Source organism: Phalacrocorax carbo, chromosome 14 (genome assembly GCF_963921805.1).
Source record: "Phalacrocorax carbo chromosome 14, bPhaCar2.1, whole genome shotgun sequence".
Lineage (NCBI taxonomy): Eukaryota > Metazoa > Chordata > Aves > Suliformes > Phalacrocoracidae > Phalacrocorax > Phalacrocorax carbo.
The window spans coordinates 696,148-723,322 of NC_087526.1; the positions used below are offsets into that span (position 1 = coordinate 696,148).

A 27,175-nucleotide genomic window follows, 5' to 3' on the forward strand; every position below is an offset into this window, starting at 1 on the left:
CACAAGGAGTACTGTAGTTGTTCTTCAAATGGACTGCTAAATTTTTCCTCAGTCCTAACCATCATCTCAAATTACATCCTCTCCAGGCGTAAATCTATGCAGCAGCCGTGCAAATGCTTAAAATTTCCTTTAAGATACCCAGCTCCCTATGGACAGTGAACAACTGACAGCGTCTGTGAACAGTTAGCGAAATAGGTTGAAATTCAGTTTCTTCCCACAAAGAAGCAAGAGCTGGGAAGCAAGGTAGATGGAAAAAAAATCCCTGACACAAATGGAAGATCTGTGAAATACAGTGAAATCTGCGGTAGCTGTTCCGGCCTGTGCTATCAGTCGCTGTACCTCTGTCCAAGCTTTGCACGCCGTTAGAGCAGCTGAACTGTAATGGAAAATTTGGTGGCTTTTCCCATAGTCAACAGCAGAGATTAATCTCTGTAGTATCTTATAGCAGACGGTTCAGTGACCCTTTCTGCTGCAGGCAAGGGGCACTGTGCACAGTAGCATTCCCTGCAGGCCCTACGTATCAGGCTGTACCTTCCTTTTGGTTGGACTCCATGATCTCAAAGGTCTTTTCCAACCTAAATGATTCTATGATTCCTACAGTGGTAATTTTTGCCCCGAATTCTCAAGTCTCAATGGCTTTTCTGGTTCTCAGATTGCACCCCCAATTTTGTATCACCTGTATGTGCTATTCTTAATTTTTTTTATGGTATTAGATGCAGTGCACCGTACTGGAGTGCGTTCACACCCATGCCCTGTGGGTCTCATTCTACTTCTGGTAGAGTGGTTGGGCCTGGCTGATGGGCAGGTAGGAAAGAATGACAGTGACACAGTGTCTGGAGAACTGCATCACCCATTCTGTAGCCCCGCTATTCTCATATTGTTTTATTTTTCTTTTGATCTCACCTCTGCCTGTTAGGAGAGTGAAAAGCAGGAAAAACACTCAGGAATTGGCTTTTTGTTTCCCTCACTTTTATGGGAAAACATGCCATAACAGGGATTTATTCTAGCACGCAAGTGACCTATACTGGACCTCCTAGTATTTAATAGAAGTGGAATGAGACCGGTATGAGTAACAATGGTAATATAAACCCCGCTTATTGCTTCATAAGCTTTTGCATTAGTAAGGACTATAAACACAAGTATTTGCAGAACATAAGCTATGCTGTTGACTGCCACATTTTCATCTACAGGTATCATGGCAATCCTCTTCTCTGGCATTGTGATGTCTCACTATACGCACCATAACTTGTCCCCGGTTACACAGATTTTAATGCAGCAGACACTGAGAACTGTTGCTTTCATGTGTGGTAGGTGCTACCTACTATTAATATCTAATATTAATAGTTTAAAATTCTATTTGCCTGAAATGGTGATTCGAATGGGAGCACCAGAGGTGTGAATTCTATTCTGGCCATTTGCATGTCAGTGGCATGTTTTGAAGAGAAGAATTCCTAATAATGGAGGCTGGAAGGCAGTCAAAAGTCACCTTTCCTGCCATACTGGATAAAACATACAGTAAATCGCGCTCTCATCCTGCAGGCTCCTGCTAAAATTTGCCACAAGACTGATAACCAGAGATCTCTGACTCCTATATTCCTCTGGTCTATTTTTAGTTTCTGGAGTTGGATTTTTAGTGGTATTTTTTAAAATGGTTTTGGATACGAAAAGCTACTTGCAAAAACAATACTTCTCACAAATCGGGAAGATTTTGGAAGTAGTGATACAAGCAGCTCAGAGTCCCATAGCCTTTCTATTTCCTTTTACAAGCCAAATTTTCAAAGAACTTGCATGTTTCTGTATTACAAATACATCCCTGGGTTTTTTTGGGACAGCATGAATGTGTTCTGTGTTGTTTGCATGAAGATGTATTTGGAACGTGCTGCCAACTAAACTTAACCACTGAGCACCAGTAGTTCATCAGGGTTTGGGCTTAAATCTATTACAAATGCTAAAAAAGCACGCGTTCATTCAAGTCACTGTACAAGAGTTATTTAAGATACCGTGCAATTTCGTACACGTTTGCAGCAGGTTTTGAACGTGCAAACGTCAGTAGCCAGTACTCAAAACATGACCAAACAATGTCTTACGCTGCCGTAACTCAGCTATTGCTACTGTCTGCCCAAAACCTTCCTGGTTTTAACTGCCTTCACGATAAGGAACCTACCTTGCTAGGACAGCAGTGAGCTGATGAAGCATCTTGACTCTGCGATTGTCTGAAGGTAACGGGCTGGTGCTGTGGAAATGAAACGTTTGGATTAGTGTAGTCATTGTACAGTGGTGGTACTATTTCGGATTTGCAAACAGCACTCCTAGAGGTTATTAGAATATAGAAGGGTTGTTAGATCACACAGTGCAGTATTTTATTACAAAGTAATGAACTGCTCCCGTTTATCAGAATTTAATGATTTGAATTCATTATAAAAGTGTCCAACCTGCAATATATGAGATTGTGCCTGACATTTTGGTTTTATATAGAATCTGATTCAAAGCTGTGGAAGTCGTTAGTAGCCACTCCCGTAGCTTGTCCTATATTCCTGAAGTAAAAAATGCCTCAGTCTTTAGAACAAGGTTTCACTGGCTTTGTTCGTGCTCATTAGTAATTTACAGCTGAAAAAATCCTTCGCGCACAGACTACGGTGCTGTCCTGCGGCAGCGGCAGCGGAGGAATCTGGCCTTTTGCGTAACAGCACTTGTGTGTTCAGAAGTCAGGAAATATTATTTTATGTACTGTAGGTAGTAGCTTATAATAGGAGTAGAAAAGGTTTTATAGAACTGTTTATTTAAGGTATGATTTCTCTTTTTCAGAAACGTGTGTTTTTGCATTTCTTGGCCTGTCAATTTTTAGTTTTCCTCACAAGTTTGAAATGTCCTTTGTCATCTGGTGCATAGTAGGTATTTGCTTTCTTCTGTACTTGTTTAGATGCATTTTTGGTATTGGGGAGGGGGAAACACCTTAACAGGTAAAATATCTTAGAATAGTTGTTATGTTTCCTAGGTTTTTATGAAAATACTTTTATATATTGCACAAAGTTAACTCTCCCTAGTAGCATGAAATCATTCCCGTTCTCAGCACTTTGGTGTACAAATCAGTCGTCTTTAAGGAATTCCTGTTTGCTGTTTTTTGAAGCCCTTCTGTATAAGAGTATTAAAAACAAGAAGAACCTTGCTTGTTTTGGCCCTATTAGATTTATTAAAATAAATCTCAAAAGATGTTGAGATTATTATACGTGCCACTTTATTCCAAAAGATATTTTACCAGAAAACAGTCTTGAGTTCTTACGTATCTTTAGCTTCACATGAACGATCTGTGAGAACTGACAGTTTGTAGGCACTACGGAGCAAACTAGCCTCAAATGCTGCTCCATTTCATCTCTCCAGGACTACAGCTTTTGAGTCTTTCAGTCTTTCTCATTTATCCTCGCAGTTTGTTTACGTAAATTGATTTAGTCCATGCATCACCTCTTCACTCTGAGCTCACCCTCTTCGGAGGAGATCCTTACTCAAACCTTCTCCAGTGGGTATTCATTCTTTGACTCCATTCTTAAGTCTTTTTCTTTCATTCTGTATTTCAGTGTAGCTTTATGTAGTGGCACTTCGAATTAGGTTTCGAATGGGGGTTACCTATGTCCATTGCTATTATAACTGTTTAATATAAACGTGAGATAGACATGTTCTCTTTTGCAGAGTCAAAAGAGGGAAAAGTGACTCCATTTCCAGTTGCGTATAGCAACGTATACGAGCACATTTTAGTCCGTGGCTCAAGGCAAGAACTGTTATCTACAGTTTACAGATAGTGATATCGGTGTTGGGAACTGCTCGCACTGCGTTGCATCCCACCTCCTTATCTAATATGTGTCTAAGGTGGGGCACTTCCTTCCTTGTAGCATTGCCCTCACAGGTGTAATGCAAATTGCGCAATTTTGGGGTGATTCAGAAAGGAAAACAGCACAGCCCTTCAGGGATCCTGCCGACTGATTCTAGGATATTTACCTTATCAAGGCCTGTTTGTGGTGGAGCTTAAAAGCAACGCCACTGTGAAAAACCTTTGTTTTTCTGAGTTAAAGTTTTCACTGTGTTTGTTAATTGTCTTCCATTAAATCAATTGTTTGTTTGGGTTTTTTCCCCCCCTCTCATCTCAAAACGTTGCTTCATTGTGTGGTATATTTTATAACCATACCCAGGGAAGTGTTGAGGAACCAGATTACATGCTGTTTGTTCGGCTTCTGGACTTTTTCTCTGAGGAACTGGTCCATGGGGAGACAATAGAAATATGTTATTGCCTCTTAGCTGCTGTGCCAAGGGAATGATTAAAGGAGCTGAACTGAGGAGAATTTTACCCAAAGTAATTCTTGGTCTCCCTGGAATGTCTCTTGGGTTTCATTTATTTATTTTAAGTAAAGTAGTGTCTGGTCCCTGTCAGTGACAAGTCTGGTTTAGTTTCAGTTAAGCAGACCAAATGTTTGAAAAGTTAAATTCCACACTGACCTATGCTGGGAGATTTCTTTGTCAGTTTAGCAGCACACCTACTTGCAAGGCATGCGAGTGAAAAGCGAGTATTTGCCTTACCCTGTACAAGCCAGGTGCAGCTGGGGCCTGCACAAATGTAACATGTCAGATGGTCATTTGCTTTTATTTCTGTTTTTCAGGTCCTTGTTCTGTTTGGTAGAGCAGTGAATATTTTCCCACTTTCCTACCTACTCAACTTTTTCCGTGATCATAAAATCACCCCCAAAATGATGTTTATCATGTGGTTTAGTGGTAAGTTAAAGCTCAAAGTATGGAGAACTGGGCAAAGTGTTTCATCTTTTTCATTGTGTGGGCTACTCTGCAAAGAACGAGTCTTCCATCTGTGGAGCAAAACTCAAGTCAACATTTGCGCTGTTCTCAAACCCAAGTGCAATAGATTAGGTCCTTTCCCCTTCGCTCCTGAGGAGCATGCAGCGGTGATGCCCACACAAGCTACTTTTCGTTCTAGGTCTAGCAACTCCACAGTTTTGAACAGCAGCGGCTGGGGAGCTCAGATTTGTTCTAGGGTGGCAGCCAAAGGGTAGATAAAGACACGGTACAGGGTTGTGAAAATCTTTTAAAGATGGAGAATTTCTCTTGAGTTATCAGAGTGCTGAGGACCAACGTGGCTGTTGATTCATTCTTCATTGATTTACTGTTCTTTCTGATAAGGTTTACGAGGAGCAATTCCTTATGCCCTCAGCCTCCATTTGGGCTTGGAACCAATCGAGAAGCGGCAGCTCATTGGGACAACAACAATCATCATAGTACTGTTCACAATCTTGCTGCTGGGAGGAGGAACCATGCCCCTCATCAGACTGATTGACATTGAGGACTCCAAAGCACGCAAGAGGAATAAGAAGGACATTAATCTTAGCAAGACAGAGAAGATGGTTTGTTTGGGGTTTTTATTCAGAGGATCACAGATTTCTTTCTTTTTAGTTCTTACATTTTCCAAGACTAGTACCTTATTTTTTACTAAAAAATAAAACAAAAGCAATGGAAAAAGCCAAGGTGGTAGGAATAATCCAAGCAATATAACTTTAAAATATCCCAGAGACAGAGCTTGGTTAGTGTTTACACAAGCTAACTGTTTGGACAGAGGGAGGAGATATAGTCTCTGAACTCAGTCTAATTATAAATTGATCCATGCAAATTAAAGTAACCCCTGCAAAAGCATAGAGCAGATGATACAGGACTGAGTCATGTACAGAGGGAAAGTAGCTAGTACCGTGTGAGTCATAAATTAATCATAAAAGGCAGATGGGAATTATTTTGAAAAAGTCAAAGCAAAGGCCGTGAGAAGGTGGTAACAACAGCACCCCTCTGACTGGGTTTTATTTTAGAGATTTCTGGCTAAGCACGAGTACTGAAGAAAACTAACAGCCAGTCTGAAACCTCACGTGCAAAAGGCAGGAGTACATAAAGCATCCTAGAGGATTTGCCCGTTTTTACCAAACAATACACGCCGGGTACTGTTCTGTAGGATCTGAAGAGCAGATCTTGGCGTGGCGTTTCAGAAAGCTTGCGGTCTTCAGAATTATCTTGCTCTGTCCATGCAGGGAGGCATGTATAGGAAGAGCGCAGGGATAGGGCGTGTTCTGATACAGCACTTGTTTTCAGTGAGACAATGACGTTAGTGTTGCTTGCTGGATAAAATCATTGTCCAGCTCACAAGAGAAACTGTGCACACTAGAAATCTGTTCTCAGCAATAGTAGCAATACAAAATACAGAACATTTGAGGTCTTTTACCTTTCAGCTTGAAAAGGGAAGCTAAGTGGCTCTGGGAATCAACAGCAGGACAGATTCATGCAGCCATAAGCCCTGGTAGGCTGGGATGATAATTTCCGCATTGTTCCAGCATGGGAATTGGTTGTGAGAAGGGAGTGCTCAGATCAGGGGGCTGAAGCAAGCTGGAGGGATGACTGACGCATTTCTCAGGTTATGCCAATATCTGTCATTTTCTAGGGAAATACGATAGAATCGGAACACTTATCAGAGCTCACAGAGGAGGAATATGAAGCCCAGTACATAAAACGCCAGGACCTCAAAGGGTTTATGTGGTTTGATGCCAAGTATCTGAATCCTTTCTTCACCAGAAGACTCACACAAGAAGTAAGTCTTGTTTTCCTGAAGAAAAGAAACTGTGGCAGAGTTGGCTGTCATTTCACCCTGAACCATCCAAGGCTCACAGTGTAGCCGTGCAACTCCTGCGTTAGGAACAGCGAGCTGTCTAATGTATTACTTGTGCATATGCAGAGCAGCCGTAATGAAAAGCTGCACTGTAAAATTGCAGGCTGGATTAAATGAGCATCTCTCAGGGCTACCACAATTCAGCTTGAAAAGGCGTAAGGATTTCTTGAACTTGCCTATAATCTTGCAGAGCACTGTCAAGAGTATCGGGAGTTGCTAGTTACTACTGTTGCTAGATAAAGCTGCTGCCAGGCTGATGTGGGGTTTTTAAAGTCCTATCACAATAAGGTGCTGCCTTTTACTGTACATGGCCCTGTGAATTCTGGAGTTGTGATTTTTCTGTGAGGCGCCGTTTTTGTCTTGGAAATATGCACCAGAATTGCAGCCTTCACTTACGAGGCTTCTTCAGTGAGAGACCATGACTTTGAAGCTGTAAACTACTGTCTGTAGACTGACACCTGACTGCGTGGCTCTGAGAGGTGTGAATACTGTGCCATTTTCACTCCATGCCTCAGAAACCTGAAACTCCTTGGCTGTATAATTCACCGTTTTTCCAGTTTGCCATAGAATTAAGTATTTTTGTTGTGGAGTTGATAATTTTATGTAAAGTGGGCATATTCCATCTTCCTAGCCTGCAAAAACATACTGTTTTTCCTTGTTTTGTATCTTTCTTTTCAAAAGAATATTTTCGTCACTTTCCCACAAAAGTTAAAACATTTTTTGCAAAACCAAAAAGTAGTCAGGAAACCAGAGTAAGCATCTGATTCGTAGTTGGTAGCCAAAAGCACAGGCTGCCATCCAGAATGCAACCAAAGGCTAGAAAAATAAGTATGTGAATCGCCAAAGCAGGCCACAAGCTTCCCGCTGTCCCTGGGAACACGTAGAGAGGGGTGAGATTCAAAGCCAGGCCATCCAGACAGCGTTCGGGTTGTTGAAACACACAGAGCAGGACTGTCTAGAAAACACAGGTTAAAATACCTGTCATCAAAAATATTGTCCCTGGAAATAATTACTGATTGAACACTCGATGAATATTTTCTCGTAGGGGTTAGAATGGCTTTGCATGCTTATAGCCCAGGAGTGGATTATTTCCTAAGGAATAAGTTAAACTAGTTTTTGTCTCTTGCTCTAACACACAAGTAGCGTCGTAGCTAAGACTTTCCTGACTTGCTTTTGCCTTAGGACTTGCATCACGGGCGCATACAGATGAAAACCCTCACAAACAAATGGTATGAAGAGGTACGACAAGGACCCTCAGGATCTGAGGATGATGAGCAAGAGCTGCTATAGCAGACCAGGGTAGGACTGCGACAAGTTCATCGTTAGAGCATTAGAAAGAGGATTTAAGTATCAAGAGTCTGACTGCACAAAGCTGGAAAACTAAGAGTGAACCTTCTGATTTCAGGCACGTCTTGTGCTACATGTTTAGGTATAAAACGGCAGATCTGCTGTGCTTGATACTACTAGCCAGCGATGGAGACCCGTAAGTGTCAGACACTGGACTGAATGAAGAGCCTTTCGTTCAGATTTTACAGCACAGCAGATTCCCTGCAGCCTATCGAGGTGCAGAAACGTGCCATGAAATGATGACATTGTTTAATGGGAGGGTCTTCTTCCTGTTATGAAATCCGCTGTAAACATTTGCTGAGGTACAGAGCCATGGTATGACTCTGCAAAACAGAACGAATTGCACTTTACTTTTTATAGATATATATATATATATATATATTCCTTCAGTCACAGCATGGAGAGTCTTCACAGTTTATACTGTGAACTTGTTCCAGCACTAGTAAGGGAATCTGACTGGAATAAATCTATAATTTAAAGGATTTGTACCTTATGAATCTGGAGAAGATGCATAACCTCGACAAAAAGCAGATGTTGCACATAAAAGGAAACACCTCTGAAAACTGGTGGTTTTGTCATTTAAAAATTATTGATTTCTATTTTATGGGATTTTTTTTTTTTTAATACTGATGTACCTAATCCACAGTACCAATTATAGCATGGTTTGGGGGAGTGGGGGATTATATGACACAGGACTGCATTTGAAAGTCTGGTTTTAATGTGGTTTTTCTCCTTTGGCTAAAGCCAGCTGCAGTTGGGTTTCTGTAATTGGCCGTTGCTCTTTGCTGGCATTTTGGCTTCAAGTCTTAGAAAAAAGCAGCTTTTGTTTTGCCTAATTCTTGAAGCATCCCTAACACTCCAGAATTCACTAGTGGAATTGTTAAGTTCTAGTGGGGAAAAAAAGCATTTTCCGTATAATTCCCTTGCTGAACTAAACGTGTACACGAGGAAGAACAGTCCACAAGATCCAATCCAGGTACAGAAGGCTTAGTATTGCACGTTGCCGAAGCAGCCTCAGCTGGGAAGTGCCAAACAGCTTTCATTAAGCTGCCCCTTCTGTTAACGTGATTTTCTCTTCTGCTTCCACTGCCTCCGTGTCAGCAGCATCACCTCGCTGTCTCTGCACGGCCTGTCCCCTTTGCTCGGACAGACCCGCGGCGGTTGCTGCGCGTTTGCCGAGGCGACGCACGCAGCAGTTTGCCCTCGCTGCCGACCAAGTCCCTCCTTACTCATTTGCGTGTTCGCTGTTGAAACGTGAGCTGTGGTTGTGCTTGTGACTGACGTGCGCGCCTTTGTTTCTGAAAGCGCGGGGCTTATAGTTTTGGTCTGGTTTTGCTACTAAGGTTTTTAATTGACCACTTACCTGCTGGAGGAATAAAAGGTCAAGAATGTATTTAGGATCCTAAACCTGTGTTGTCTGAGCAGTTTTTCCAAAATAGCACATCTTGATACAGGAGTCCCTCCTCCCTTTTTTCCCCCCCTCCCTGTTAGTTCAAAAAGCTTCTCTCTGCTGCTCCCAGAGCTGAAACACGCCCTGGTGGGACTCTGACCAGGGCACGAGCTCAGCTTCTGGTGGTGACCAGAAAGCAGCCGGTGCTTGCTTTATCCCTAGGAGAGGATCTGTGCGAACAGTCAGGCTTTTTCTTCACCCTTCTAGACAGCAGTAGACTTAATTCCATTTTAGTTACAGATCCATCTTGCTTTCTCAACTTGAACATTTGAAGCGCAGGAGCTGGCTGGTGGGTCTCTGGGAGCTGCTTTTGACACTGGAAGGGGTACATCGATCTCGATGTTATTACACTGGGCTTAGTGTTATGCCACAGCCCTGCTGAAATATGAAATAGCCTCTAATTTCTATCGTTATTCCAGTTAAACATGTCCCCTCTTGAACAGCGGTTTGTACCAATAGCTCGGCCCTTTGGCAGCTTCCACCGAGGTAAATCGGTCGTTTCCTGCCCTCTGCTGGCAATGGGCGATCGGGCTCCGGCCCCTAATGGGAGCCGGCGCGGGGAATCGTGCCACGCATTAAACTGAAGCCATTAACTGATACTGCTACAACTAATGAAATCACTTTGAAGCAATTAAATGGAAGAAAAATTGGATGGTTTGATTTAAAGTCAACCATTCTAAAACTTAAGAAAATATTACGTTTGTCAAAACTTGGAATTAAGACAGCTTTGTTCTCTCAGAATACACACTGACTTCCTTATTTTAGAACCAACAGAAGTTTTTACCATTATGACAGTGACCGATTCCCACATTTGTTTATCGATACATTGACTTTTCTGTGACAGTCATTTCACAGTTTGGGTTTCTTCACTTAAAGTAATACGCTTAGAAAAAAAAGTAGCTGTCTCCTTATCGACCTGCCTGGCAGTTACCTTGGGTCATTTCCTATTTCATCAGTCCAATATTAAGCTCCTCGTTCCACAAGTACTAGCAGCCCTATCCTAAATTGGTGACATCTGCAAATGGGTGCAAGCGTACACGTGATTTTTTTTTTCTGCTCTCTTAAATACAGAGCCACCGGGAAGCACCACACAGATGTTACCGGGGCCCCGAAGCTCTGCCAGGCTGCAGACGCAGCGGCTGTTTCTCTCGGCAGCTAAGGAGCCGCGCAGAGGCGAGGCAGGGGGAACCCAGAGCACACCTTTTGGGAGCTCAGAGCCTCCCAGAAGCTGTTCTTCCCTCTTCCAGGCTGTCCCGCAGCCCTGCGTTAGCCTGTGACAAGGTGCCTTGGCTGCTGATGGCAAAACCCATCATCCACAGCGGGGAGCAGCAGCGGCGCCCAGAAGCTCGTGCTGCCAGGCAGGGCCGAGGCCAGCCCCAGTCACCCGGTGCGGTGCGGCCACAGGCACGGTGTCGGCCCGGGGGCGAGGGCGAGGCGGTCCCCAGACTCCCCAGCCGCCCCTGGGGTGCTGGCACAGAGCGGGCAGTTCCCCAGGCTCGGCAGCGCTGCCCGGCGAGGGACGCGACAGGGCAGCTCACACAAAACAAAGAGGCGTTTTCAGCAGTGGTCTCCTCCTCAGTGCAGGGCCGGGCAAGGTCCCCAGGGACCGGCTGTGGCACGGCCAGCCCGCGGCAGGGGCTGCAGGGAGCAGACCCCCTTTCCTTCGCAGCAGACTGTGCCAGGAGGGGGCCATCCCTGCACCGGCAGGAGAAGCCCGGCCAGCCACCTCGCCCAGCAGACGCCCGCGCGAGAGGAGGCAGGACACCCAGCGGACCCTCCTCCCCTGGGCGACGGGGGCTTTTACCAGGTTTCACTCCACTGCTCCAGAGTCACCACTGCCAGCTCACGTGCCTGCTCCGTGCCTCAGTTTCCCCACTAGCCAAAACCCCCCTTGCAAAGCCCCCTCAGAGCAGCTTGATTCTCGGGGCTACTAAAACCATGGTCCGAGAGCGAACCCTGTGCCAGCCGGGGAGGGGACGCCCCTGCCTGCCGAGCTCCCTCGAGTCCCCCCTCGGGACGGAGCCACCGAATACGGTGGTGCCACCAGGCTCGGGACAGCAGCCCGCCACCCCCTCCGAGGGCAGGGCTGCCTCAGGGTGACCACCGCTGCCCAGCCAGGGACGGCTCCCGCGTCTCGCCCATAAGACAGGACGGAGCGCGTGATGGGGCTCCAGCGCCCGCGGACACACCATCACCGCTCCTGTCCCCCGCGGTGTGACACGTCCGCGGGCACCGAGGCAGCCGCGGGGCAGTCACGGGTAAGCGGTCCTTACCCCAGAGCCTGCTTTATGCACAACCCGCGTTACCGCCGAGCCCCGTCGTTACCCCGGGTGCCCAGGAGCCAGACCCCAGCCCCAGCCTGCTCGTGACTCACCAGCCACCTGCGAGCAAACACCTCCAGCTTTCCCTGCCTTGGTTTCATCACAACGAAGATGTTATTTTTAACTCAACCACACCAAGAGACATTCATTTAAACATTAAAAGCACCTACGGGCTGTTTCTACAGCCTAATGTAAAAGCTGCCATAAATGGACCGAAAGCAATAGTCATTGTCTGCCATTCAGGAGCTTCCCCTTTGAAAAGAAAGACCAGGGCTCTGAGCTTTGCTTGTTAAAACACCCTTCGCCTTTTCCCAGCGACCGCGCAGCCTGAAGGCAAGGTGACCCACCCCAGAGAGGAGTCGTCCACCCGCGGGGCCGCGTTTCAAGGTCAGCGGCCCAGACCGCGGCTGAGGGCTGCCCGACCTCCAAGAGGAACAGGTCCACGGGAGGTGACGCAGCCAGAGCACAGACGCCAGCGGGGAACGTGCAGCGTCGCCTTTGTGCAACCACCGACTGCAGTATGAAGGGTCTGGATGCGAGGGGTCGCCGGCCGTTACTTGCCAGCGCAGGCTGAGGGCAGCTCCATATGAGCTGATGGGATCGTCATCAGCGAGTCCCGCTTTAAATGTGAACAGGAGTTGGAGGAGCTTGTGCGGGACCTGCCGGAGCGTGGAGCTGCTGGGGAGGCTGGTCCTGCCAGCGGGGAGGCCGGCAGCAGCCGAGAGCCACCACCTGGAGGGTTTTACACATTCCATTAACCACCACAGCCAGAAGAAATGAAATCACTCTGAAGCAATTAAGCTGGAGGAATGGTTTTTTGGGGGAGTGGTGGTGTGTTTTAAAAAGCAACTGCACTAAGGCTTCAGAAGATGCCCACTACATTTCTCACAACTTGGAGTTCACCTCATTTTCCCCTCAAACTACATTAACCTCCATAGTTTGGAACCTCTGGAAGAAATTTCTACCTTTATGTCAGTGATTGATTATCACATTCATTTATAGTTTTGCTGACTTTCCTTGGCAATTACCTTACTCCCCGTTTTTCCTTCCCTGGGACACACGGCTTCCCTGCCGCCTCGGACGTGCTGCTGCGCCCTCAGACCCCTGAGCAGTCCCGTTTCGGTGGAACACAGCTCGCAGCAGACCTGGGGATGTTTGGGCCGATGCGCCCTGGCAGTGGGGTGCCCTCAGCTTTTCTGTCCATGGCAAACCGAAAACCAAGCAGAAAGGTAGAGCATGTCCCTGCAGTCCCAGAGCGGCTCCGAGGGGAGCGCAGCAGGCACCGGACCCCTCGACTGAGGTGAAGCTGTCCTTGCAGAGCCAGTTCACAGAACCAGCGCTAGCAGAAGTCAAACTCCAAGGGCAGATTTTTCTATAGGTTCATGTTTGCACACAACCAAGCCGCTGCTACACTTAGCTGAGCCCGCTGCCCAGACAGGAGCAAAGTGGCAGAAGAATGACATTTGTTCTCAGCTTCATTTATCTAAAAAGCACATTTTACTGGCCGTGACTGCTGCGAAACGCAGCCCTAGAGGCTGCTCCTGGGGTCTGGAGGGCCTGAGCACACAGGAAGGGACGGCCTCTGGGTGAAGCCGTTTGATGAATCAGGGCAGAGGCTCGAATCGCGCACGCGCTTTGCCGGTGCTCCCGCAGGGCCAGTGCGGGATGCTGCATTGCTCCAGCGTCCAGCCCCGCGCAGGGGCGAGGTCGGTGGGACACGACACTGATTTGAGGCGCGTGCCTGCATCCCCAGGACGAGCGGGAAGGCTGAGCGGACACACACGGGCTGCTTTAGTTCACCCTTAAGTTCTCTTTCAAACCTAAGCCCCTGCCAGGCTGGAGCTCTCCCAAGCGGGGCAGGAGGGCATCACTTGCCTGCTAACCTTGCAAGGTAAGGCAGCAAAAGAGGTGGTGCCCTGGAGGTGCTGCTGCTTTGCAGGTTATTAACAGAGTCACAGCGAGCAAACTCTGTATCCCAGAGCCCTGCGGTACCGTCGGTGGGGGAACACGGAAATCCCAGGGGTTACTGCCCTATAAGGTTAGTACCAAAGTGATTTTATGACACTCAGAGATGTGAAATGATGGGAGATTCAGGCAGAAAACAATCCCAGAATGAGCCAGCTGCTCTCTGAAACTGCCTTGCGGTTGTAACTGCCTCTGCCAGCTTGCCTTTGGGAAGGAACTTCTCTCCTTGAGAAAGATTTCTTGCTGTAGCTTCTCTGGCTCACTCTGCACTTTTGGTAACCATATACTGCTTATGTATAGATCCATGGAGCACACATGCCTGCACTTGCCTCAGCATTTTCAACCTCAAGAGTCTGACTGAACCTGGGACACGATGGCTATTTGAAAATAAAGCCGTCGCTGCGAACGGGCACAAGTGCTCGCACTCGGCTAGCGCTGGGTGGGAACGCAGTGACCGTAACGTGCCCGCCCAGGCACCAAACCCAAACCAAGGCAGCCCTGGCTGTTCCCCGCACCAGCACCAGGCTCCCACTGAGCAGCAACGCAGCACTTCAGCCCCCAAACCCCCTTCCCACCTGGCTCAGACCCAGGGACCAGCCTGCAGATCACCAAGGCTAAAGAAATAAGTTCTAACAATGGGTACCCACCTCCCAGACCCTGCCCGACCACAGCAGCTGGTGCAGACCCTACCTTGGCCCCAAGAGGCAAAGTCGCCGCCCTCCTCGCAGCCCCAGGCTCATCCCAGCAGCAGCCACCACAGGAGCTACCCTTGCAGGGAGTGGGGGGCTCTCGTCCTCAGGTAATTGGTGGCAGCTGGTGGCACCATTCCCAGCTGGGGCCACTGATGAGACCAGCACCAGCCATGCCGTGCCCCAGGGCACGGGTCCAGCCCGGCAGGTGGGAGCCCCTGGGTCATGGCAGCCCCAGGTTGTGCCGGGGGGGGACCCTGGACCTGCTGTTTGGCCTGGGCACAGTGCACGGAGTTAATGAAATGGATTTGGATTTTGCTAAGTGGCTGCAGTGCCACTGCCTGGACTCCCCGGCAGCAGGAGTCCCATCTGAATATGGATTAAAGTACACACAGTTTTAGGTGCTCTCAATATGATGCATTCTCATACCGAACTAAGATGAAGATGCTGATCTGGGGGGTTTCCTGGAGCAATAAAGGACCTGGTGTATTTACAGGCTTTTTTCTCCCTACCTCCTTCAGGTGATTTCTGGACCGCAGTATTTTTTAGCCAGCAGGGGACAGAGCAGCCGGCCATCGGGGCTGATAAGCCAAGCAGGGACCCACCTGCACCAGCCCGAAGCGCCAGCCCGGCCGGGGTCACGTCCTGGGCCCCCCACCTGTCCCAGGGTGGCCATGCCCTGGAGGTCCCCAGGAGACGGCAGCAGCCCTTTGCGCTGATGTCCTCCGGTGGGGAATCAGCCCCCGGCCGCCCCTCCGGAGGCTCCTCTCCCGCCAGGGCCAGCGATGGGCAGCAGGCGCAGCCGGGCCTTGGCCGAGGCGGCAGCTCAAGAGCTGCTTCACCTGGGCAGGGGGAAGGCTCGGCTGCTGAGGAAGGAGAGCTTTGCTTGCCCCACGTCCCTGCGCCCCGGCCGATGGGCCGTACCCTGTCTCTGCAGTCGCTCACCCCCAGGACCAAAACCTGCTCACGCTCTCGCCCCGGCCACGCACAGCGACGCTATTTTCATTTATCCCGGATCGTGGCTGCTAACACAAAATTGAACCAAGCCGAACGCCAGTTTTGCATGAGTGAATTTACTTTAAAACTGTACAGTTTCTGGAATGTGATGAAAGACACCAAGTGCTTGTGATTCCTTTGTGTGCAGGAGTGCCCGGGACGGCACGGGGAGCAGTGCTCCGAGCAGCAGGGTGCGAAGGGGCCGAGCAGCCATGCCCCGGGCCGGGTGGTGACTTGGCCCTCCTGGAAACCCGCATCTACGCTGGAAACTTTGTCCTCCCTGCCCTGACTTTTCTTTGTTTGTTTGCAGAGTTTTGCAAATATCGCGCGTCTTTGGGTTGGGTGGGGGTTTTTTGCACCGCAGGAGTGGGAGGCGAAGGCAGGAGCGTCACTCCCCGCGTGGCTTTTCGGTTATTACTTGGCCCTTGTGCATAAACCCTAACCCTGCCCCAACCGTCTGCGCTGCAGGTATCCCACGTGGGCAAAACCATCCCAGGAGGATGCAGGTGCACCCCAGAGGTATCACTGACCCCCTCCTGTCACAGGGAAACTGCTAACTAAAGTGGCGAAGTGGAAGTGGCCAAGGGACAAAAGCAAGTGCCACCACTGCCGCGCCGTCGCAGAGCTGTGCAGCAGCGGCCAGCTGAAGCAGGGGCAGGACCGCCCGCACCCCAGCACCCTTCGCCGCTTCGCCGGGTGCCTCTGCACGCACGCGGCCGCCACCTTCCCCACCGCAGCGCTCGCTGGAATTGGGCCGTAACGTCCATGCCAAAAAGCCCAGCTCCTGTTTTTAATGCCTGGGTTGCTTAAATGACCGGTGGTGGGCATCTGCTGTCTGCTCCCCCGGGGAACACCCCCGCCCCCCCGTATCTCTGCTCGCCCCTGCAGCTAGCCGGTGTTTTGTGAAGTGCTCCGTGTCCTCAGAAGAGGAGGCTGCTGTAGCTGTGCTAAGAAAAGGCAGTGATACATCCCGGTTCAGGGAGCAACTGCTAAAAATAGCAGTATCTGTGTCTGGAGAGCGGGGGGGTGTCTCAGGGTCGGCTTACAGGCAGAGCGGGCAGGCAGAGCGCAGCCAGCGACGGCACCGGGGGCAGTGGCTGCTTCCCAGCACTCGGTGCAGAGACAGTTCACCCTTCCCATTTCGCATGCCCACGACTCAACGCTGCAGCTTTGGCGATGGGTTGTGGCGTGGTTTTTGTTAACCAGCGACGGCGTAAAGCGCTCCCACGAGTAACTGGCCGGCGGGGTGCTGGGGGCAGCGCCTTTCCCTCCTCTGCTACTGACTCTTCCCATCACCTTGAGTGCATCTTTTAATTTTTTGGGCATAACCCCGGCCACGTTATTCGCCCCCTGCAAAGTAAAACCAGCTCCCGCCATGCCCAAAGGCTGGGCACGCGAGCGGCGCGGTGCTGGGGGCGGGATGGGAGGACCCTCACCACGAGGCTGCCAGCACGCCACCGGAGACAGGCGCCTGCAGGCCCACCCCGCGTCTGCCACAGCGGGTAACCTGGGGACTCTCTACTGGTGGATTTGCATCGGGCCCCTTCGCAGCTTCTCCGTGCTTTTCACCCCAGACCCTCCCCGCGGGCGAACTGCCCGCTCCGATCTCCGACCGCAGGCCCGTGGGCTGCTGCTGCCCCTGCGCAGCACTGCAGGCGGCACGAGCTGCCCCGTCGCCCCAGCCACCGGGAGACACCCTAGGGCCGAGCCCGGGCCCCAGGACGGTGCTCAGCCACAGACTCGCCATTCCCTGCCTGGGCAGCACGACCTGGGACTGCTATTGCTGCCACTGGGATTATTTTAACCCCAAATCCTTACTCTAAAGCTCCCATTTCGATCTGTAGGACAGTGGTGGGTTTGTGTTCAAGTTGGGGGAGTGGGGTAGCGCAGCCTGCACAGAATAGTCTCTTGAGAGGTATATAAAGATGCTTCATAATCCCAAGTGAGGTAGCTGAGCGGCCTGGTCCTGCTCCCCGACGGGAAAGGACGTGGTCAGCGGGGGCTGTAGGAGGTGGTGCCGGAGCCAGGGCACCTCTCAGGGCCTCCTGGTCTCCAGCCCTCCCTGCCGTGCACAGTTTTTAAGACAACCAAGTTCCTGCTTGGTCGTCAGAGCACCAGGATGGAAAAACAAAGGCCAAATGTCCAGAGAACAAGCTGCAGGAGAAACTGCGCCCTGGACTTGCGCCCTGGGCAGATTTCAGGCACTGGGGTCTAATTGTTTGGGGTTTTTTTTGCAGGTGTGAAGACTAGGCTCAGAGGTGCAAGAGCCAAACCAGTGGGTGAGGCAAGATTGGTCTTAAATGTTCACGTCACTTCATCTGCAGAACATGTTGGGGACCCATCGGATACGTAGGTGAGAGAAATGTTGCGTTTGGGTTTGTCTTCCAGCGCGCTCAGAGAAGGTCCTTCATGACGTCCGAGGGCAGGGCGTCCCCCACCACGTTCGCAGCGCCCAGGCCCGACCTCTTCCGTGTGACAAGCACCATCACCTGCACCGTCCTCTTCAGCGCCGGCTGGCAAGCAGCTCCATCGGCCAGGATTGCCAGGGGAGCACGCCGGGCCGCGCTGCCGGGCGCCTGCGGGAGTTTGTAGCACCTGGGGTAGTTACGGAAACACTCGAAAGCGTCATTGCAGTTTCTGCAAGCGCCAGGGCGGTCACCGAAGCCCGGGGACGGGAAGGGCTGGAGCACGGCACGCGGGCAGCCGCAGCAGAGGAGGGTGCGCATGGCCCGGAGGAGCACTACGTCCCTCGAGAGGAACCTCTGGAAGTTGGGCTTGAAGAGCAGGTACACCAGGGGGTTGTAGAGCGTGGAGGACTTGGCAAAGACGGCCGACAGCACGAAGGCCAGCGCCGGCACCTGGCTGGCGTCGCCGAGCACTGCCCACAGGGCAACAACAGCGTAAGGGGTCCAGGCGGCCAGAAACCCCAAGGACACGGCAACGCTCAGCTGGAAGAGGAGGAGATGGAGATGGCGATGCTGTGAGCCTCCTGCGGCACAGGCGGGATGCTGACGCTCCCCCCTTCCCCCAAAAACGGTCAGCCATGTGTAATGGGACCCTGAGCAGTCGGTCACATCCCCAGGGAAAGATGCTCAGCCTTCTGGACCCACTGCACTGGAGCACCGGGGTGTCAGACACCAGGGCAGTAACTCAGCACATCCCAGCGTGGGGGCGTAAACTGCCCTCGCTCCAGGCGGCTCACACCCCGTCCCACCTGGGAATTGCTCAGCCCACCACGGCAGATGGGTACGGAGCACCCAGAGACCCAGCTGGGGCCAGGCCAGCATCAGAGTCCAACAGCCTTTTGGCAGCACTCAGAATCCCTCTGGCAATCTGTGTGCAGGCGTGCAGACTGCCCGAGAGGCTCTGGAGACGGGCCATGCTCAGACCCCCCTCCCCTAAGCAGACACGAACGTTTCCTTCAAGGCCAGGCTTGCAAGCTGTTTTCTTTTATGTTTGGTTTTTTTTTTTAAAAGGATATCCACTTCTGGTTTTTTTTACATATCCTTGGTAGATTATAGTATTAGCTTGTAGTCTGGGGAACAATGACTCATGCAAGCTCCTTTTATGATCTTTTCCAACATAATTTAAAATGAAAACTCATCCACCTGATGGCTTTAAACGAGTGTTATTACCCACACTGATACAAACCCCTGGAGAATTCATCAAGAGTAGCAGACACCCTGGCAGAAGGGGTCCTGCTGCCTTTGCCTGCCCACTGGCGGTGGGCTGGGCAGGGGGCACCCCGAGACCCCGCAGCACCCCGAGCCCTCCCCTACCTTCATGACCAGGCTGTGCACGCTGCGGGCTCTGCGCTGGGGGGACGTGTGCTGCCTGACGGCTCTCCGGGACACCCGCACCGTCCAGAGGATCAGCGAGTAGGAGACGAGGATGAGGAGGCAGGGAAGAAGGTAGCAGAAGATGAAGAGGGCAAGGATGTAGAGTGTGGCCTCCCTGCTCGAGGCTGTCCACGCGATGCAGCAGGCTGTCCCGTAGGGCTCGGGGCCGTAGCTGCCCCACTCGGCCAAGGGGGCTGTGGCAAATATCAGGGCATATGCCCAGACGCACAGCAGCAGCACTCCGGCATGGCAGGGCGAGAACTTGTTGCCTGCGGCAGAGGGATTGGGGTGAGGATGGCTTCCCATGGGCGAGGGGGAACGGCGAGCAGGGCTGTGAGCCCGGGCTGCCCGCACCTCCAGGCCCCGGGGACACGGCTGGGGCCGCCCAGGCGGGGCAGGAGCTGCTGCCCACAGCACGGCAGCACCGCGGGCGTGAGCGGGCAGAGCCGCACCGGCGCTCGCCCCGGGCCCCGGCACACACGGGCACCCTCCCGGCCCCCCGCGCGGGCAGCCAGAGCAAAGAGCCAAGAGGAACGTAAGGGTTTGCCCCAACCTGGGCATCCAGTGGCGGGATCAGCGGTGCAGCCTCCCTCGGCTTCGGGGAGAATTGCTGGGCAGTCACGTGGCTGCTGGTGGCACGGGGGGGACGCTGCGCCCCACGGAGATACGGCTGCACCCACCGCCCCACAGGGACACAGCTGCACCCGCCGCCCCACAGGGATGTGGCTGCACCCACCGCCCCATGGGGATACGGCTGCACCCACCGCCCCACGGGCAGCGGGGAGGAGGGGGGAGGCAGGCTGCCTGGCTGCAGCAGCCTGAGCAGGGGGCAGGGAGAGCCGGCTCCAGGACTGCTCAAAGCCATCCCAGACACGGTCGTTTGAAGGACCTTTTCCTCTCTGCCAGACTGAAGCACTGGGGGAGGTGGAATTTTCTTCATTTTTGTCCTATCCCCGTCAAACCTAAAACTCCCTCATCTTCTAAGAGCTCAGTATAAAGTGCTAAATCTTCAGCCATACATAGGAGTAACATTTTTCTTTGAAACTAGGCAATTAAAAGCACATTGAGATTAGCTGTTTCCTCATGGAAGATGGGCTGGGGCATCACGGGGAGATAAGCTGAACGTGCCAAGCGTCGGCTCATCGAGAGAGCAGGACGTGCACAGGGAAAAGCCACCGGTACCCGGGCTGCCTTTTAACCGCAACCTTTCGTCTTTATCTTTCCTCCCACCTTTTTAGTGATCTCCTGAGCTGTTGTGCTGGCTCATAACCAAGGTGACTCTGCTCCAGCACCGTCCTTGAGGCACTGTCAGCTGCTGGGGACAAAGCATGCTGGCGGTTGGCAGCAGCCGCCGGCTTGGGGCAGACAGGCAGCGAGCCACGGGAGACGGGGTGATGATGCGCCCTGGGTGTGGTCTGCAAATCAAACTAATATCTTTGATTTCCCACTTTATTTCTATTTTTGGTCTTTAATCCAAAATCTATTCTGAAGATACACGCTAGATGGAGGCTTAGCAGCTGAGCTGAGGAAATTAAGAAGCAACTACAAATTGGAGAAGCTGTAAATGTGTAGGGGACATCCCTGGTCCCCTCGCTTCCTCAGGTGCTCGCTGCAGTGCGTGCCCTCTACAGAGAGCCCAAGCTTAGAGCTGCAGACAGTCACATTAGGTCTGTGGAGGAAGTCCAGGTGAAAACAGGGCTACAGAAGTGAGCTACGACACTGCAAACCCAGCCCTGCTGTATTAATTATTTCAGTGAATTAAATACATTTGGCCTATGGCTCTCCCAGCAGGGACAAGCGAAAGCGGCTCTTCCTTGCTCTGCCAGAGCTTGTGGCTTCCCAGGTGCAGAGCCTGCCCTGGCCTAAGCTCAAGTCTGCGTACGGATGTTCGAAACCCTGTGACCTGCTGTGATGCAGCAGCTGGGACTTTTCTGCAGAGGGAGGACAACCCCATTGGTACTTTTGCAGGGATGCTCCTGAGCCCGAGAGTGCAGCAGGCTCTGGCGGCAGGGACGGCCGAGATGCACGTGCACGTCGTGTGCACAGAGGGCCACGGCTCCAGAGCTCCGTGCAGGTGGGGTGGGTGAACATACAGGTGATAAAAGCCTACAGAGTCTGCCACACTGGTGTATTGGCTGGGAGTAGGCTGCCTTGGGGCAAAGCTTTCCCAGAAGAGGTGGATCTGGCCCGTAAGAGAAGGAAGAAAAAGGGTTACGTTAACAGAGAAGGGGGTAAGCATAGATCACGCATCCCAGCACCTACCATATGCTGGGTAACAGACCTTCAGGCAGCAAACCGTGCTGAGCACCGTCAGGCTGGTGAGGCTGCAGAGCCCAAACAAGACCCCGCAGAAGGCATAGAGGGTGCACACTGCCTGGTTGAACAGCCACCTGCAAGAGAGAGCCTGCAGGTAAACGCAGCCCTTCCCCGCTGCCCGGGCAGCTGGCTGACAGCCGCTGCCGCACAGCTGGACAGGAATTTTCTGTGTGGGCCCTGCTCCGGAGGAAGGCTGGGTGCTTCCCAGCCTGCTCTCCTGGCAGCAGTGGGTGGTGGGACCTCAGCCTCTGGTCCCACACCAAAAGCAAAGTCAACCATGCGTGGGGCAGCTGCAGCAGGCTACGCAGACACTGATGCCTGACTGCCCAAGAAAGCATGGGCATGATCTCGTCCCCGATTCGTTCCCTGAGCATCCCAGCGATGGGCACAGATGAAGCCACAGGTACAGGAGCTGCCCCGATCGATCCGTGCCGGCACACATGACTGCGGTGCCCGTGCCACGTGGGTGCCAGCTCAGAAACCCACCACCAAACCACTCACACAGCAAGTCTGTGTGATAAGGTAGAGGGAACAGCAAGCCACCCCGTGGTGGGATGGATGTCTGTGAGGTTACACGGTGCCCCAGTGCCGCCAGACTGACCCCTTGGGTCCCTCTGCAGCCCTCTCAGGGATCTTCTCGTTTCAAGACAAGGTTTGCAAACTGCACCTGGGGCCACCAGCCAGCGCAGAGCCGCTTCCACAAGGTACCTGTGTGCAAAGAAGGAGGAGGTGGCCAAGGGGAAGAGCGTCACTGTCATGCTCAGGTCACTGATGGCCAGATTGACGATGAAGAACTCGGCAGGCTTCAGCATGGACCTCTTCCGATAGGCTACCAGCAGGAGCAGCGAGTTCCCAGAGAGGGACACGATGCCTGCGGAGAAGGCAGAGGAACAGTGCTGTACGTTACAGAGCCGGGAAAGGAGCCAGGATCATCTTGAGATGTTTGGAAGCAAATACCGGAGATGTCTACGGAGCGTGGAAAGGGCTCAGGCTTCCCTCTCCAGCGTGGGCTGAGCAGGGGAGCCCGCGGGACCTGCAGAGCTCTGTGAGCACATCTGGAGCTGCTTTACGTTGAATTTGATCCCTTCCCCTTCCTGAGATCCTACAGAGGCATCTGGGAGGAGGGCAGTGATGGGATGAGACTGCGATGGGCTCCGGGTGCAGGATCTGGCCAGAGTCACTCCTTCCAGCTGGAAGGAGCAAGGGAGGCACTTCCTTCCAGCTAGATAAATAACAGGAGCTTTGTGCGACTGCTCGTCTGATGTGGGGCCAACAAGCTGGGGCCCTTCGCCTTTTTAATTTCTTCCTGGCAGTGTCACCCCTGTGAGTCTGTGTTGTCCAATATCATGGTAACAAAATAAACAAGAAGAAAGACATTATGGAGATCAAGGAAAATCCAGACTAAACAAAGGAAGGCTCTTTGTTTGCTATTAGTGTATTTAAAGCAACAGCAGTGATTAAAATTTTATAACAAGGGCTTTCTCTCTTTTTAATTACATAATTGTGCTCCCATTGAAGAGAGGTTTCAGTGTCCTCAGAAGGGGAATCTTTGCTGCTTTGGGGGCAGGTTGGCTAGGACAAGAGTTTCTCCCTAATGGATTAGACTGTAAATTAAATATCATGGTAAGAACCAGCTTCCAAAGCCACTGAATAGCCGACACTAAAGTTCTTCTTAGGAACAGGATTCCCACGCAAGACCTGGCCAAATCCAGGGCTTTGGAGTCACTGGAGGGTGGAGCGCTGAGATTGTCCTTGTTCCCAGCCGCACGAGGCGTTTTTCCCACAGACCGAGTCTCGCATCCGTACTAGGTACATTTGATTAGCTTTACTAACTCCTAGGAGCTGTAGGTGCCGATAGGACTGCTCGCGGTCCCAGTGGCATGAGCAGCCCTTGGGTTCCCCGTGCTCACAGCCATGAAAAGCTTGTAGCATTTGGGACACCACGTGCCCAGGGCTCAGAGGACCAGAAGGTTGCTCTTTGCCCATCGTTTGCTCCTGGCCCACACCAACCAGGGCTAGGCTACCTCAGAGCACAGCCCAGCCCCCCAGCTTTGCCTGCTGGCTTTTTGGTGCCGCTGACTCCAAATCGCAGGACATTCACCAGCACCTTCTGCGGGAAGCAAGGGCCGGCTGGAGGTCCAAAGCACCTCCCATAATCGTGAACCTGACAAGGCTCAAAGAGAGTCCTCACCCACCTCACTGCAGGTGGCTGCAGCAGGAGTTACAGCACGTTCCTCAAAGGTTGTTCTTCAACTTTCCAAATATTTAAAAACATAACTGGTACTTGCAGGCCCAAGAGGCCTTGCAGCCACCGAGCTTTGGCCAGATGGTCCTTTTGAGTTACACGGGGAGGCCTAACATGGGAAGGGCCACTTTGATGATCCTGCCAATGACTGAACGCTTCTGGAAGCATCAGCGACTGCTAAACCCCTGAACGTCTCTGGCAGGCAGGCACCTGGGCTGCCCGCAGCAGGGACACAGGTATAACGGCCTGTCTTTCCTTACCAAAGACTGAATAGAGCGTGCCAAAAATCAGGTCTTCTCTCTTCGATAAGGTGGAGATGAACACTGAGGAGTTGGACATATTTCCCATCTGCAAAGCAAGGTACAAATACGAGCGAGAGTGAATTTTGGCTAATGAAGGAGTTCTGGGCTTCCCGGGTTCCCAGGCTGGGCAGCTCTGCGACACGCTCCTGGCACAGTGCTACAACCAAGCCAGTAGCCTGCAACCCCCCGTGAGCAGTGCGTGTAGCGCTGGCCTGCGCCTGGGCTGGGGGCTGGCAACGGGGTCAGGCTGGTAATCCAACTGGATTACCATTCCTTCTATTATAGACTTTACCGATTAGCATTAGCCTTTGGATCTAAATTTTCTTTGCAAGTCTCAGCCATGTGCTGACAGCAGCAGATGCTGCGTGTTTGGACACAGGGACCGGCTGCTTGCAGCTGGAGGCTTCGTGTTCTGCAAAGCCCCCACCTCCTCCAGGCTCGCCCCATCCTTCGTGTGCCTCTGCCTGTGTCCACATCAGCAGATAGACTTGGCCCAAACTGCCCTTGCGATGCAGCCACGACCCCTTCACGTGCCACCCCAGCGGCATATTAATTGCCTCTACGGTGAGGCGTGCGCTGCATGAGCCGAGAAGGGCCTGTGCAGACGAGGGGACTTGCAACAAGCTGCTCATCAAACCCCGGCCCCGGAGACCCCACCGCTGGGGACAGAAGGGAATTGTCACCCCGATCGTCACTGTGCCTGGCTGGGACCTTCCTCCTTCAGCTGTAACTAAACCTGGCCCATGCTGCCAGCAGCGCAGGCGGTGAAGAACTTGAGGGTGAACACACGTATTAACAAAAAAAAAAAAAATAGTAGCAAAAAGCCATTCCGTTTCTTGGGGTGCCTGACTCAATCGTTGGGTTTTATTGGCCAAATTAGTCTCGCTGTTACTTCGTGCAGCTGAGCCAAAGGTTCCCAAGTGCTTAGGAAGTTAATAGGGGGTAGTAGAGCAGAACGCATTTTAGTATATTTAGAGCAGGCGCATTTCAGTATATTCACTCCCTTCACTGATAACAAATAAATGGAAAAATAATTTGCTCAGGTGAGGAAAAAAAAAGAGAGGGGGCTAGAGAAAATAATGGTTTAATTATGTGTTTCGATAGCTGTTAGCTTGCCTGCTGGGATGTTTAATGCATGCAGTATTCCTGCCTCCGTCCCCAAGGCCCCGACCCGCACGCTGAGGGAGAACCGAAGAGAGTGCCCTGCCGGGAGCCGGCGCTGGGCGGGGAAGGCAGCTGGGGCCAGCCTGCGCACGTTTGACCCTCACGAGCGGCAAGGGGCTGTTGCTCCTGCCCATTGCCTGGTCTTCATGGGGCCGCGCTGCGAGCTGGGACAGGGAACAGAGCTGGCCTTGTGGGGAGGAGGTGGATGAAAATAATATCCCCAGCAGAGATCCCTGCCTGACCTCTAATTCCCTTGAGGCGGCTTCGGAGCTATCGAACGGGCCCTTCCTCCCACGCGTTTGGCCGACGTGGACCTCACAGAGCAACCACCCGTGTCATCTGCAGCCAGGTGAAAATGCCCACCTCGCGCCCAAGGCTGCATTCGGACAGACAGAGCTAAGTAATTGAAGTAACAGGTAAATTAGCTTTGAGCGTAAATTGATTTTAAGTCACTAACTGGCGTTCCTGCCAACAGTCCGTTCTCTGTGTTACTGGCCCATACAGCCAAATACCACTGGACCACGGTTCTTCTGGCCTACTTCATGGCTTTCTTGGGTTAGGCGGGCACACAGCCTATGGGATGTTTACAGCTCACATAGTCCCACTCGCTACTTTTCAGTAAGCCTGTCTCAAGCATCTGATGTCAAGCAATCCGATAGTTTTATGGTCGGTGCCTACATACCGTGAGTGTGACGGAGCTGCCTCTGCAGGCCAGGCTGGATGCTGTGTAATTTAGTTAATGGGAGCTGCAGTGGCTGTCCATGGCTCTCAGTTCACTCTGCTGAACTTCTGGCGTCTCTGGGTGGTTCCCGTTTCCCTTATGAACGGAGACAGTAGAAAGCAAGAGAACTGGTCTGAGGAAAACCGTCCCGGCAAGTGTGCGCTACGCAAAGAGGTGTCATGCGCTGAGGAGAGGAGCAACAGCAAGCCGGGTTTTGGCTCGCTCGCCCTAGTAGCCGTGGCCAAAGCCCTTGTGCTGCTGGCTGACTCCCACATCCTGGAGACATGTTTTGCCCAGGTTACTGGTTTGACAGCTTGATGCAAATGTGGTTTTAAATTAAGCCCCGTTGACACCACCCTGCTGAAGTGACAGAGGCTCTCAGGAAGCTGTGTGGCACACTTGCCTCCTTCCCCAGCTCGGGTGGTGCCTTTTGGTGTTGAGAAAGAGATACTGCACTGGTTTGAAATGCCCGTCCTCCTGCCTGGGTCCGGAAGGTCTGGTCTGTGGCATGGTGTGGACATCGTGAAGACCAGCGCACAGCCAGGAGGTCAAACCGCTTCTGTTTGGGTTTCCTGGTATGAAAGAGCTCCCCGCCACAACCTTGCACTTCGGAGAAATGACCACCGCACCTGGGATTTGTCCAATCTTTTGTTGTGCAAAACAAAGCATTCGTTTAACAACAGCGTGTGCTTTATCAAGAAACTAAACTCCAGCTATTATCTGCTGGCTTGGAAGAGGCTGCCAGCCCGTGGGGTTTGATATGCAAGCACCTACGGGAAGAAGCGCCAAACAGTGTGATCGCCCAGACAGGCTAATTCAATGAGCTGCGTGATTGCCACACAGCTACTTTGCGACTTGAACGTATCAAATGTCCTCTGTCTTGTTACCAGCGTGTACAAATACGGTACAGCAACTTCTCATACATCATTACCTGTATTTATGTACCTGCAGTTTTGATGTTCAGCCTTAAAAATACATTACCTTTTAATAATTGCCTGCTAAAATATGTAAGGAAAATATTAACATTTGCATCTTAGGGGCTTCCTACTTTAAATAACAGTGTTGGTGTCAGAGCAGCAACTTGGCTTGGAGGCCTTCTCCTTGCCAGCCCAGCACACAC

At 51.7% G+C, this 27,175-nt stretch overlaps 2 protein-coding genes across 5 annotated transcripts in view; one reads left to right on the top strand and one right to left on the bottom strand.

The window, feature by feature from the left end:
- SLC9A8 (solute carrier family 9 member A8) overlaps nucleotides 1-9,454 on the top strand; it is a 31,479-nt gene extending 22,025 nt beyond the window's left edge. For all 3 annotated transcript variants that reach the window (XM_064465177.1, XM_064465175.1, XM_064465176.1), the window contains 6 exons: nucleotides 1,191-1,307; nucleotides 2,806-2,888; nucleotides 4,647-4,758; nucleotides 5,179-5,399; nucleotides 6,476-6,622; nucleotides 7,883-9,454. In XM_064465177.1, the coding sequence (XP_064321247.1) occupies nucleotides 1,191-1,307; nucleotides 2,806-2,888; nucleotides 4,647-4,758; nucleotides 5,179-5,399; nucleotides 6,476-6,622; nucleotides 7,883-7,990 (788 nt within the window). In that variant the 3' untranslated portion in view covers nucleotides 7,991-9,454. The remainder of the gene's footprint in view (nucleotides 1-1,190; nucleotides 1,308-2,805; nucleotides 2,889-4,646; nucleotides 4,759-5,178; nucleotides 5,400-6,475; nucleotides 6,623-7,882) is intronic.
- Nucleotides 9,455-15,544: 6,090 nt separating this feature from the next.
- Nucleotides 15,545-26,152, bottom strand: LOC104044351 (opsin-5-like). 2 transcript variants are annotated; one of them, XM_064465187.1, is made up of 7 exons: nucleotides 26,017-26,041; nucleotides 24,129-24,216; nucleotides 22,581-22,952; nucleotides 22,332-22,494; nucleotides 21,570-21,697; nucleotides 19,248-19,576; nucleotides 15,545-18,416 (listed from the first exon to the last, which is right to left on the bottom strand). In XM_064465187.1, the coding sequence occupies exons 4-7, from the start codon at nucleotides 22,433-22,435 to the stop codon at nucleotides 17,862-17,864; spliced, it is 1,116 nt and encodes a 371-aa protein (XP_064321257.1). In that variant the 5' UTR covers nucleotides 22,436-22,494; nucleotides 22,581-22,952; nucleotides 24,129-24,216; nucleotides 26,017-26,041; the 3' UTR covers nucleotides 15,545-17,861. The 2 variants fall into 2 exon arrangements, with proteins under 2 accessions (XP_064321257.1, XP_064321256.1); XM_064465186.1 differs by lacking the exon at nucleotides 22,581-22,952 and having other exon boundaries at nucleotides 26,017-26,152.
- Between the last annotated feature and the right edge of the window lie 1,023 nt (nucleotides 26,153-27,175).

Bases quoted from the DNA above. Each gene is read 5' to 3' on its own strand.
- LOC104044351 (XM_064465186.1), bottom strand. From the start codon at position 24,216: ATGGGAAATATGTCCAACTCCTCAGTGTTCATCTCCACCTTATCGAAG. The intron at 19,577-21,569 runs GTAGGTGCTGGG...CCTCTGCCGCAG, and splicing joins GGTCTGTTACCCAGCATATG to GCAACAAGTTCTCGCCCTGC. The intron at 18,417-19,247 runs GTAGGGGAGGGC...CTCCTCTTCCAG, and splicing joins TGCACAGCCTGGTCATGAAG to CTGAGCGTTGCCGTGTCCTT.